Source organism: Mus caroli, unplaced genomic scaffold, assembly GCF_978045245.1.
Source record: "Mus caroli unplaced genomic scaffold, Mus_caroli_1 scaffold_11, whole genome shotgun sequence".
Taxonomy (NCBI): Eukaryota; Metazoa; Chordata; class Mammalia; order Rodentia; family Muridae; genus Mus; species Mus caroli.
The window spans coordinates 58,557,030-58,570,087 of record NW_028227266.1 but is presented as its reverse complement, the minus strand read 5'-3'; the positions used below and the strand labels follow the sequence as shown (position 1 = coordinate 58,570,087).

At 46.7% G+C, this 13,058-nt stretch overlaps 1 protein-coding gene across 2 annotated transcripts in view; it reads left to right on the top strand.

The window, feature by feature from the left end:
* Positions 1 to 11,376, top strand: part of Thsd4 (thrombospondin type 1 domain containing 4) — a 552,037-nt gene extending 540,661 nt beyond the window's left edge. For both annotated transcript variants that reach the window (XM_085844687.1, XM_021172602.3), the window contains 2 exons: positions 2,111 to 2,255; positions 5,894 to 11,376. In XM_085844687.1, coding sequence (XP_085700813.1) covers positions 2,111 to 2,255; positions 5,894 to 6,036 — 288 coding nt within the window. In that variant the 3' untranslated portion in view covers positions 6,037 to 11,376. The remainder of the gene's footprint in view (positions 1 to 2,110; positions 2,256 to 5,893) is intronic.
* Positions 11,377 to 13,058: the final 1,682 nt, after the last annotated feature.

The following is a 13,058-nucleotide window of genomic DNA, read 5'->3' as shown; positions in this document are numbered from 1 at the left end:
GGTCAGCAGTCAAGACAAGGAAAGCTCCACAGAGCAGATTACTCTAGGTTCTTTCTCCAAAAGAACCGTAATGCCTGGGGACGCAGCTCAGCTGGCAGAGTGCTTGCCTAGCGTGCACAAAGCCCTGGGGCCCGTCTTCAGCACCACATAAACTGGGCAAGGCAGCACAGGCCTGTAATCCCATCACTTGGGAGGTGGAGGCAGGAGACGTTTGAGGCTATCCACAGAAGACCTCTACAAGATAGGTCTCAGCAACACTCCCTCACAGAAGGAGAAGGGATTCATGAGGCCTCACCCCTCTCTGAGAAACTGCCCTCAGTTAAGGGTTGCTGGGGGAGGGGCAATCACTTTCTTCAGCAATCTAGTCACTGATAGATTGCCCCCACCATGTTCATGCAAACAACCCTAATTAAAGTGGGTCACAAACACACACAAACAAGACATGAAAAGAGGAGGGGACTTGTCGAGAGGAAGGGGGGTCAGCAGGAGTGGGAAGGGCAGAGTAAAGGCAGTAAGGGAAGAAAATAGCTAAGATACAAATGCATGTGTCCACTGTCAAAGAATAACACCTTTCAAAACAGTAAGGGACATTCAAGATTATCCTTGGCTACATTGAGGCTAACCTGGGCTACATGAGACCCTGTCTCCAGAAAAATCCATCATTTTTTTTGTTTTAAATATTTTAATTTAAATTTTTAAAATAATAAAAATTAAGTGGCAGTGAGATGGCCCAGCACATAAAGGCACTTAACTGCCAAGCCGAAGACCCGAGTTCCATCTCTGGGACCCACATGGTAGAAAGAGAGAACCAACTCCCTCAGGTTGTTCTCTGACCTCCACACACAGGCCATGGAACCCGCAAACACACATAATAACTGTACTTCAAGAGAAATTGTCATTACAGATGTGCTGACCCACATACACCTTTAACCCCTGCACGCAGGAGGCAGGCTGATCTCCAGGAGTTCCAAGCCACCTTGGTCTACAGAGTGAATTCCAGGCCAAATCAGGGCTACACAGTGACACCCTTTCTCAAAGAAAATTTGTTTTAATTTTTAAACATTAAAAGTAAACAAGCATAAGGTAATAGAAGATAGACCCGCAGGTTTAGATTAAGAATTATAACTACAATGTAGAACTGAGATAAGACCCTAGTTTTTCTTATTGTTGTTGTTGTTGTTGTTATTTCATGTTTATTTTTATCTTATGTGTATGGGTGTTTGCCTTACATATATGGAAGTGTACTACCTGCGTGCAGTGCCCTTGGAGCACAAAGGAGAGGGTATCAGCTCTCCTGGGACTGGAGTTCCAGACTATTGTGAGCCACCATGTGGGGACTTACGAGTAGAACCCAGGTCCTTTTGAAGAATAGTCAGTGCTCTTAACCTCTGAGCCATCTCTCCAGCCCCTGGTTTTTTTTTTTGTTTTTTGTTTTTTGTTTTTTGGTTTTTTGGTTTTTTGGTTTTTCAAGACAGGGTTTCTCTGTATAGCTCTGGCTGTCCTGGAACTCACTTTGTAGACCAGGCTGGCCTCGAACTCAGAAATCTGCCTGCCTCTGCCTCCGAGTGCTGGGATTAAAGGTGTGCGCCACAACGCCCGGCTCCAGCCCATGTTTTGTTTAGGTTTTTTTTTTTTAAATAATACTTTGTATTTATCATTTAGAAATGCCCTATACTTATGCAATACGTTCCATGTCTACCCATGTCTACTTTCCTCCATCCTGACCCTGATTTAAAAAAATACATATGTTTTTTTAAATATGAAAGATTCACCAAATTTTTTAAAATGAGACTAGAAACAGTAAATTTATAGGTTTTAACATAATAAGGCACACCAATGGTACATTTTTATGGCTCCTTCTTTTTGGAGCCATAAAATATTATGGAAGGTGTGGTGGGAGACTAGAATTCACTCAGAACCGTGCATGGAGGGGCGTGGGAGTGGGGCACACAGGACCAGGTGGCCCACCTGCTGGTGCCATGTGGCGGTATGTTCTGGTGCTCATTTTCCCTTATGGGAGCTCTGTGAGTTTCCCTCATCTTCCTCCCTGGTGCGGGGATCTAACAGGCTGCTGAGAAATCTGACATTGTCTCTCTTTTTGCTCCACAAGTGCTCTAAGAGCTGTCAGGGCGGATTCCGGGTGCGGGAAGTTCGGTGTCTCTCAGATGACATGACCCCGGGTAGCCTCTGCGACCCCCAGTTGAAACCAGAAGAGAGAGAATCTTGTAACACTCAGGACTGTGTCCCTGAAGTTGGTGAGTTTGGGGTCCCCACCTGAAGAAAAGAGAAATGAGCCCCCCCTCACTCTGTCAAGTTATCCAGGGTGAAAATGGCCAGGCCGTTTCTCTGTGACCTTGTGCACAGTCACAGCAGGGGGGGGGGTCAGGAGGAGGTGGGTAGAGGCTTTGATGTTATCATTTCATAGTTTAAGACTACCACACTCTAAGATGTCCTCTGAATCTCATAATGTGTGCTACTGGTTTGGGCATTTTTAACTTTAGCTTTGAGAGTCATTTAAAGACATAGACAGTTATCAAGGTTTATTTATATATTCTATTTTGTTCACCTTATAATTTCCTTTTCTTCCCCTTTATTGGATTTTATGTTGGAAATGACATTTTCCTCCCTTGAAAAGACACCATAGCTAAGTCTGGAAGACCAAACCAGAGTGATTTTTAAAGAAAACTCATAGACCGGGGCTGAGTGTCAGAAAGCTTGCCTACCATTCACAAAGCCCCGGGTTTGATCCTAGCATCACATAAACAGGCGTAGTGGTGAGTGCCTGATCCCAGCACTCCAGGCCTGAGGCAGGGGAATCAGAAGATCAAGATCAGCACCTCCCAATCCCAAACTCAAGGCCAGCCAGGGATACATAAAACCTCTTTCAGAACAAAGCCCTCTCACATCTTATTAGTGAGAAGCCTTTGACAAGCGTGTGCTGGCTGAGAGATGAGCCTCCAGAATGCACAGACTGGATATGGCAGCCACGCCTTGCTCCAAAATCTATGCAATCAATTCCAAGGATCTGGCGATTTTAGCCCTCTTTAATTCCCCAGATCTGTGTGCCAGAGACAACTTTCTTTTTCAATGTTGTGTTTTAATGCAACCTTTTCAAAAACAACGCAAGGAACAATTGATAATCCAAATTTAAGTCACTTCAACTGTGTGGTGTTGCCAAGACCAATAAGTAAATAGCTTGTGTGCGTGACTCAGACTTAGGAATTCTATCAATATTTATTTTGAAGCCTCCTGCCTATCGAGTCCTTTATACTGATTGTAGCATATTTTCCTAAGATGTGTTTCAAGTATTTTCTTACATCTCTTCTTCCGTACCCTCTCCCTTCTTTATTTATGTAAGCTAGTGTCTGTCACTGGCCTGTGGCTTGGCTTATGTAGCCTGGCTAGTGGCAAACTTCAGAGATCTTCCCAGCCCTGGGATGACAAACGTATGCTACATGCACAGTTCTTCCGTGTGGGTCCTGAGACTCAAACTCAGGTCTTCACACATCGGAGCCTTCCTTCTTCCCATCGCTCTCGTGATGTCAGTCACAATCCATACAGGGTCTTTTAAATTGGATATATCAAATATGAATCGAATATATCAAATAACAGCAAAGAATATCCAGGACAATTTTGAATATAACAACATTGGAGGACTTATTCTGCCACAAACCAAGGCATGCCCGGCACAAGGAGAGGTGAACAGGTGAAAGCATACAATAGGAAGTCCTCAAATAAACCAAAGATGCTTGTCTGCGGTAGAGTTAGCGTAGGAGTCTGGGGAACGGATGAGCTGTTAGATGATAATGAAACAGTTCACATACACTTACATATATGGAAAAACAGCAACATTGAATCCCTGTCTCTCAATACACACGTGCTCATGAGCATGCACACAAACACACATTCATACACACTCATACACAAACACAATCACCACCACCCTCACCAGTTCCTGGAGAATTAAGGAAATAAATGTAATCAGAAAATCTTAAACTTTAAGAAAAGACTTTGAGGGGAAAACTGTTTTATCTTAGAGTAGGGAAGAATTTTTTAAATGAAAACCCTGGAGTGGTTACAAGGGAAAATACGACAATACCAATAACATTAAAATGTCAAGTGTCTGCTTATCACATGACATCATAAAAGAAGTGCCCAGAGGTGCTTCAAGCTTAGAGGAGATGCTAGCAACACGGCAGCCAGTAAAGACAGGGATCTATTGCATAAGGAGATCTTGGTGAGTTCACAGGCAGAAGGAGAGCTACCCCCTGCAAAGGGAGCCTGATCTGCAAACACTAATACAATGTGTTCACCTCACCCAGGGAGAGTTCAGCATTCACTAGACAGACACAAATACAATTCTACTGATCTGCGGATGCACTTCAGCTACAGAGTGCTTGCCTAGCACGCACAGTGCCCTGGGATTGATCTCCAGCCAACATAAACCATGTATAGTAGGTAGCACACACCTAGAATCATCCCCAGCACTGGAGATGACAGCAGGAGGATTAGGACTTCTCATCCCCCAGGATCAAGGCTAGCTGAGGCTACGTGAGACCCTGCTTCTTCTCACTGCCATGCCACCCCACCCCACCTCACCCCCCCCAAAATGGAATTCCACTGTTTTGCCAAGAGAAATACAAGTCGTTTCACATAGTTTGGAGGACAGCCATCACATCTAATAAGGCTGTATGTGTTTTAAAACTCAAAAAGAACACTTAAAATTTTGTTTAAAAGATCACTATTTATAACAGAAAAAAATTGGAAACACGTCTACCAGTGGAAAATGGATACATTATATATTTACCTGGCTATCCTCCCGGGTGATATAAACAAATGTATAAGTTCAATTTCAAAAAGGTGGCCAAGAGCTTGTAAATGTCCGCAGTTTCTTACGTTTAGGTGTCATACAGTGTTAAAGAGAGATGGGAGATAGAGAGATGGCTCAGCAGTTAAGAGCACTGGCTGTTCTTCCAGAGGACCTGAGTTCAATTCCCAGAAATCACATGGTGGCTCACAGCCATCTGTAATAGGATCTGATGAGCACTCGTACATAAAATAAATAAATCTTTTTAAAAAATAAACAAAACACCATCGCATACAGGAGCCAGGGGAGATGGCTCAGTGGGTACAGTGCTTTCTAGACAAGCCTGAAGGTCTGAATTTGGATCCATAGGACCCACGTTAAAGCTGGGTGACCTTTCTGTTCTGCCCACACGCATGTGCTTGTATGTATGTGCATGTATGTGTGTGCATGTATGTGGAGGCCAGAGTCATCCACTATCTTCCTCAACTGCTCTTCAAATTATTTCTCAAATAAGAGAAATAATTTTTTCTTTATTATTCTTTTTGTTGTTGTTGTTGTTGTTGTTTTTTGTTTTTTTGTTTTCTGAGACAGGGTTTCTCTGTTTAGCCCTGGCTGTCCTGGAATTCACTCTGTAGACCAGGCTGGCCTCGAACTCAGAAATTCGCCTGCCTCTGCCTCCCAAGTGCTGGGATTAAAGGCGTGCGCCACCACCACCAGGCACTCCTTTATTATTCTTTATCATTCTCATATACATATTTAATATTTGGAATTGTTTTTACATCCCCCCCATTACTCTCTCTCAACCCCTTCCTACTTCTACTGAGCCCTAACAAGGCCCCTCCCTGACATCTCTGACATCCTACGCTGGTCTCTGCATGTGTTCACACAGACTCATACAGACACACTTAGTCCCATACATACATACATACATACATACAAACAAATAAATACACATACCCCCACATGTATCCATATACACACACAAGCAGGACCCACGTGAAGTGCTGTGTCCCATCCCCTCTCTCTTCCCACTGTCCCTGGCTGCCTCTTGGGCTGAGGAGTCTCTTCTGTTCTCTTCCACTGTAGATGAAAACTGCAAGGACAAGTACTACAACTGCAACGTGGTGGTCCAGGCACGCCTCTGTGTCTACAACTACTACAAGACTGCCTGCTGTGCCTCTTGCACCCGAGTGGCTAACAGACACATGGGCTTTCTGGGAAGCCGATAACACGCCTGCACTCCTGGGGTTACAAGCAGTGCATCCGGCTGGCTGCTGCTCTGCCAGGGACCCCACTCTCACCTTCATAAAGCCACATGGTACCCAGGATGTTGGAAAGCCATGGCTGGCCCTTTGAGCACTGCCCTGTCCTGATGACGAACTTCCTTGGGACCTGGCACCTACTGATGGTGCCTTCCGAAAATCCAGCATAGAGCTCTCATCCCAACTCCAGGCCTGCCGTCATCCAGGGCAGCAGCTGGACCCCTGACCAAGCACAGCCTCCTTCCTGGTGCTACTGGCCTATCCAAAATTAGAACCCCTTTGGGAAGTCAAGAGAGGGAAACACCCCATCCTGCAGCATCGACAAACCTGTGCACCCCTGATACCTCAGCCCAGCTGCATTCGTTGCCATTCTTAAAGACAAGAGACAGTTCCCTGCCTCCGGACAGAGGTATCTCACAACAGAGTGCTTTTTTGTTTAGCAGGTACACACGTTCTCTGACATTAGCTCCCTGGAGGCTGTAGCATCGCAGAATGGGAGGCAGGGGGTGAATATGTGCTCCCACTTTACTAGCAAGGAGACTGAGGTCTACTCACGTAACTGAGTTGCTGTTTGGGAACAAGGCTAAGTGCCTACCCCAGATGGTTGAACACAACCTTCTCCCCGCAGCTCTCCAGCCTGGGCCCTTTCCAGGGCCTATAGTCTGAAGGATGAATGGGGCTTCCTGTCTGACCAGGAGGCTGAGAAGTTTCTCATTCTATGAACAGCCCAGGCTTCTGAGACCCATCCTCTGTCCCCAAGTGCTGCCTCAAATGAGTTCTTTCAAGATATCTGCACCCCTGTCCCCCTTCCCTCAGCCACAACTTCTGCTGACAGGAATCTGGTGTTTGCTAAGTTCCATTCTCAACAGAACTGTCCCTCGAGACAAGATAGCCATGGGGAGAGCTGGCCAGTTGCCAGGGGTTCTCTGGGCCATTCTGGAACTGGAACAAACTCCCACAGGCTCTTGTTCTACCATCTCTCCTGGGTTCTTCATGGTACCACCTCATGTACAGCCACACCAGTTAAACCAGCAAGATGTCCATATTGCAATAGAAAGGGTCTTATTTGAGCCTTGTGGACTGTCTGAAGTTTCTATCTAGTGGTCTTGCATCCCTCCCCTCCACTGTGACTCATGACTCTTTCTTCCCACAAGCCTTGACCATCAAGACTAACTTTAATGCTGCAGGTCTGAAAGAAGGAGCTAGGAAGCCCTCCGTACCTCTGCTGACTCACTCTGCCCAACTGTAATTCCAAAGGCCCAGGCCTGAAGGGACTCAGTGTTTATTGAAAGGTAAACCATCCTGGGGTGCCAGGGACTGGGGAGAGACAATTAGGAGAAATCTTTTTTCTTTCTTAACAATTGTAAACTTACAGAAAGGATCTTATTTCGGGTTCTGGGCATGTTTCCCTTAAAGAAAGCTCATACTTTTAGCATACGATCTCTCCATGAAGCAGCCTGCACTATGACCGACCGCTCACGGCTGTGGGGATGGTATAACCTGTACGGTCTGATGCACTTTGTCAGGATTCCAATGGCCTCCACCTTTTGCAAGTGTCCCCTCAGCCTTTGTCTCTGCCTGAGAAGCAAAGCACTGCTTCTATCCGTAAGCAGCCCACCTCTCCTGTGGGGCAGGAGATACACAACCCAGCAGAGACCGCACTCGCCATGCACAGAGAGAAGCCACCACATGAGCAGCTTCTGTCCAGTTCCCTGCCTGTCGCTCTCACTGTGCCTCTGCTTGTCCTGGGCAGGTTTCCCTCTATGCAGCCATTCTCAGATCTTGCTGGACAAGCCAGACATTTGAAGGATTCCTTGGAAGGTGTTTGTGTGCATGCCGGATCTGTGGGTAAAATGCAGGCTGGCATTAGCTCCAGGAAAGGAAGGTGTTCTAGCAACCAAAGCCACCCAACAATGGATGGTCACAGGGCCTAAAGGACTTCTCTGTGGAGAGTGAGTGCTCTGATCCTTCAAATTCCCAAATTCTCGGGGCTGGGCTAGGTTAGTGATGGCTTTGTCTATCCTATGTCTCAGATGTCACCACACAGTTCTTAGGAAGGACAGTGATCCTCCTGTGAGTGTAGGTCAGAGAAAATGGGGCAGGCTCTGGTCTTTAGGCAAACACCAAACAAAACACCACCAACAAAACTAGAAAACACCTCATCTGAGTTCAGTGGATTTTCCCAGGAAAATCAGCTGTTCCTGGGAGTTCAGTCCCATTGAGAAGGTTGCAGATTTTTAGAATGGGGCAATTTACCACTTTGTTTAGAAGGCCAGTCTTGCAAAGGTCCTGGTTCCTCCTTCTGTCCCCTACATAGCCTCCTCCATACACAGTGTGGGCAGTGGGGCCTTGGGATCCCCAGTGATGACCAGGGATGGATGCCTGTCCCTGCAGATGGTGCTCTATATGCCACCTTCTTCTTGGGCCTCTTCACATTCCCTTCGTTGGCTGTGGTTTGGAACTGAAATTTATATTTCAATATTGATTTTCCTCTGGTGTGCCAGATGGCCACATCATGCCTCTAAATAAAAAATTAGGTAAATTAACGCTACTGTGTAGCCTTTCTCAACAAAAGTCAACAAATCCCCAAATGAAAAGCTGGTGCTGTCTCCCTTTCACTGGAAAAAAAACAAAACAAAACAACCTTCCTTTTGAGCTACTATTGACTCTCTATTTCCCTTTACCTCTCAGGCTGGGAATATGCTATCTGGCCGCTAGAGGGAGTTCCCTGCTCATAGCCATGCTCACTGGCTATGCTCAGCCAGAGGAGCTTGTCAGCCCAGGATTTCTGTTCTGCCTTCCCTCCTTGCTTTTAGCACACATCATCTATTTGCTCTCTACTCATTTACACCCAAACTTCTCTTTTTAAAAGGTGGCTTTCTAAAGGACTGAGAAACGGGAGATGCTAGATTAATTCGTAGCGTGGTCTGGAGAAATCTAGATATTGCTAGCACCTGCCCAAGATAGCCCCCTCGTTTCATTAATAGCTGTCTTAGTGTTGACACTATAGAGCTTTCCTATAAGGAACAAAATGAAACAAAACGACGTCACAACAGGGTGAATGATCTGTCAGCCCTGCAGGTGGAGGCCAGATCCTTGCCAGAGAAAACATTTTGCACATAGCTTAGATGTCTTTGAAGAAAACTGGCTGATGTCCTGATCTTGGAGAGCCAATGGCTAGGGTAAGAGGGATCTGAAAAGATGTTATAAAACCCCTGACGAGAAGGCCTGTATATATCTCAACAGTTCCCTGGGAGGTGGTGAAAGTCCTACCTTTGGAATAAAAGAATAACTGTACAGTTGAAAGGTGCTAGAGAAGAATTTCAGCTAAGTTCAAAGTGAGTCAAAGAGTGGGAGGAAGCATTAGAATATAAAGGACCCCTGGACTCGCAAGTTAGCTCAGTCAGCAAAGCACTGAAGAACTGAGTTGAGTCTCCGAACCCACATGCAAAAAGCTGGGTGTGGTGGTACTCAGTTGTAATCCCAGCACTAGGGAGGCAGAGACTCACCAGCTGGCCAGCCCCACCTACTTGGCAAGTTCCAGGCCAGTGAGAGATGGTGTCTCAAACCATGGTGGATAGCACCTGAAGAACAACAGGTGTCCTCTGACCTCCACATGAACACACACGTGTGTGTAAGCCACTCCACAAGCCACCAAGGCCACAGAGACAGCACGGGCGAGAGTCAAGCTGGTGTCTGTAGGAAGACTACTGCTCACAGGTAACATTCAGATGGGGTTTTCCGATCCCGATAAAAGAGGACAGCCTGTCGGAGACAGTGTGAGGAGCTTGTGAGGCGGGATATCTGCGGAAGAGACATCCTGAGAGCCCTCTCAGGAGTCAGAGGGAGGAAGCTGAGTGAAACAGGTTGCTCCTATAGAATGGCAAGCTTTCTGCAAGCACCTTCTACGGGGCAGGGATGCTGGAGATGATAAGCAGCTGAGGCAGAATGGCACTGTGTCAGGATGTGGGGAGAGGCTCCCCAAAGTGGAACAGCTCTGAGTGACTCATTCATATCCTTCCTAACTGCTACTACCTTGCCGCCATTTGAAACCCATCAGTGCCTCTTCCTGTAAGTTGTGTGTGCTGTCATATGGCAACCACTGGCAACCCAGACAGAGCCATCCCCCTGTGCCTGCTTCACAGAGGGACAAACAGACATGGGGCAGCTAACTGCCTGCCTGAGGTCACAACGCTCCACGGAGGCAGCCTGGACTAGCCTGGGCTATTTGTCTCCAATCCCTTTTGTAAGAACAGGCTGCCTTCCTGAGGGACTGTTTGCCGACAAAGAGCAACGGCTTTCTACCCCACACCGTCCTTTATCCTCTGAATCGTTGTTCTGTTGGGATCTGTGCTGTGCTGTGGAAAGTGGCCCCAAGAATATGGAAACTCCCAGCCTCGTCAGATGATCAGCCCCTGCCTCAATGGACAAAAGTCCATTCTGTTACATCCACTAACTCCCACCTTCCTGAGCCCCCCAGCTCCCCAACATAAGGATATACTTTGCTATAACTTATTATTTTGTTCTCTGTAAATACAAGATGTTTATAGGAAATATGTATTCTGAACTATATCTGCAGAGTGGACTGCAACGCCAGAATAGTTCTGTTATTTAGAATATGTGCATTGTAAAGGAACCTAATAGGTATTTATTTACATATGGCATCCACATTTGCATAAAATTTACATATGCCATCCACATTTACATAAAATTGTTTGATTGGCCAAGCCAGCTTCCTGGCACATTGCTGCACCACAGTGTCTTATTCTATGTCAATCCTTACAGTTGTTTATATGGTGATTGGCCAAACTTTTGGGGGTTTAAAACAAAATATAACTAACTCCGCTTTTGACGTATTCAGGGGCTCTCCCCCTGGTATTGTGCCTGACTAAGCCTGCCACCTTTCTGTCTTAAATATATTTTCTCATATGATCTGCCCTCTCCTCACACCCAAACACTTGGAGAAGGAAAGGTGACTAGCCCTTCTCGGTGTGGCTGGCCATTAGCTTCACCCGCCTCATTGCTCAGGTCAGAGCTGTGGATGCCTTGGGCTGAGGGGCTGGGAGAAGCTTGGGGGCACACAGCAACCCCAGGGTCCCTGCTGGGGACTGTGGGGGCCAGGGCCTTGAGCATGACCAGTGAAATGCAGAATTAGAACTGAGAAACCGGAGGACACCGCCAGTTCCATGTCTCCTCTGCAGGCTTAAGTTATTATGGGAGGGGGGAGGCAAGTAGACGGTGAATTATATGAGCAAATATGAGCTGGTTTCCAGCACTATTTTGTGTACAACTAATTTATTTTCATTGTAAAAATATAATAAAGTGGTTAAAAGATCTGCTTAGTTAACTGTCTGTGTTCTTGCTTGTCTTGGTCACTGTTCCGTCGCTGGGAAGTGATCAAGGTAACTCTTATATAAGGAAAGCATTTAGCTGAGGACTAACTCAGTTTCAGAGGCTTCGTCCATTATCACCATGGTGGGGAGCATGACAGCTACATCCTGATCTGCAGGCAGAGAGAAAGGAGACAGACAGACAGACAGACAGACTGGGCCTATCATGCTCTTTTTAAACCTTAAAGCCCACCCCCAGTGACACACTTCCTTCAACAAGGCAAACCTACTTCAACAAGGTCACACCTCCTAAACCTTCTCAAATAGGGCCACTCCCTGGTGACGAACCATTCAAATGTACGAGTCTATAGGGGCCACTCTTACTCAAACCACCACATTGCTCTATTCAGCTGTGTGAAATTTTCCCAGAGAGGCGAACAAGTAGCCTCTGACCTCAGAGCACTAAGAAACTAAAAGAACAATTCCATTCAAGTCTAACTTAGTGAGCCAATGAAATCAATAAATTAACCACTGAAGAAAATGGCTCTGACCCCAGCGATGGCTGCATATCCAAGAGAAGGGGAACTCGGCACCTCCCCCTCCACAGCAGACATTACTGGGCACCATCTTGCACAGACAGATCTCTTATGGATAATCAAAGCTACTGAGTTCAAGAGGGTGGGTATCTAACATCCACAAACCCAAAGGGCAGGCATTCAACAAGGCATTCAACTTCTAGCTCCATTCTGCCGCAGTAACAAATGACCCAGAGTAACCTGGGGATGGTATCTGGTTTTCGCTTCCAGGTCCCAGGCTATCACGGAGGGGAAGTGAGGGCAGTGCTGCTAGATGGTTGGCTCACTGTCTCATGCTCAGCTAGCTTTCTTACACGGCCCAGGGACACAGTGGGCTGCCCACAGTGAGCTTGCCTTCCCGATCAATCATCAATCAAAAGCAGCCACAAGCCAATCTGATCTGGACAGCCTGCCGCGGCTCCCTCACGTGACTCTAGGCTGTGTCGAGCTGACAGCTGAAGCTAAGAGAATGGCCTGTCTACATGACTTCCAAAACGCCTCCCAAGAGGAGAATTGAGCCCTGTGGGGGGCGGGCGGGGTGGGGTGGGGGAGTTGGAATACTAGATACCTTTCCTGCTCACCTGATGCACCTGACCGCCAAAGAATCACATAAGTCTCTTGTGGATGTGACCTGAAGCCAGAACTTGCTCCCTGCACGTGTGCTGTTGATCATGGCAAATGCTGCTGGTAGTTGTAGACTGCCCACTCTGGAAGGCTAAGATCCCAGGTCAGTGAGTGACAGCTACTACGGTATGCCCTTCCCCCTCTCTTCCTCTTCTCTCTCTCTCTCTCTCTCTCTCTCTCTCTCTCTCTCTCTCTCTCTCTCTCTCTCTCTCTCTCTCTCTCTCTCTGCTTCAGTACGCCACTTCTACTCCCATGCCCCATCTCATATGTGGAGGTAGGACAGTTAGGACAGTTTGAGGTTCAGGGTCATCCTATATAGGCAGTTGAAGGCCTCAACCTGTCCAGTCTCAAATAAATAAATAAATAAACAAATAAATATTATATCTAAGGTCAATTCTGTGTAGAAGCTATCTAAGGGATGGGGGTGGGGTGCAGTGGGGCACAAGGAACTGAATTCCTT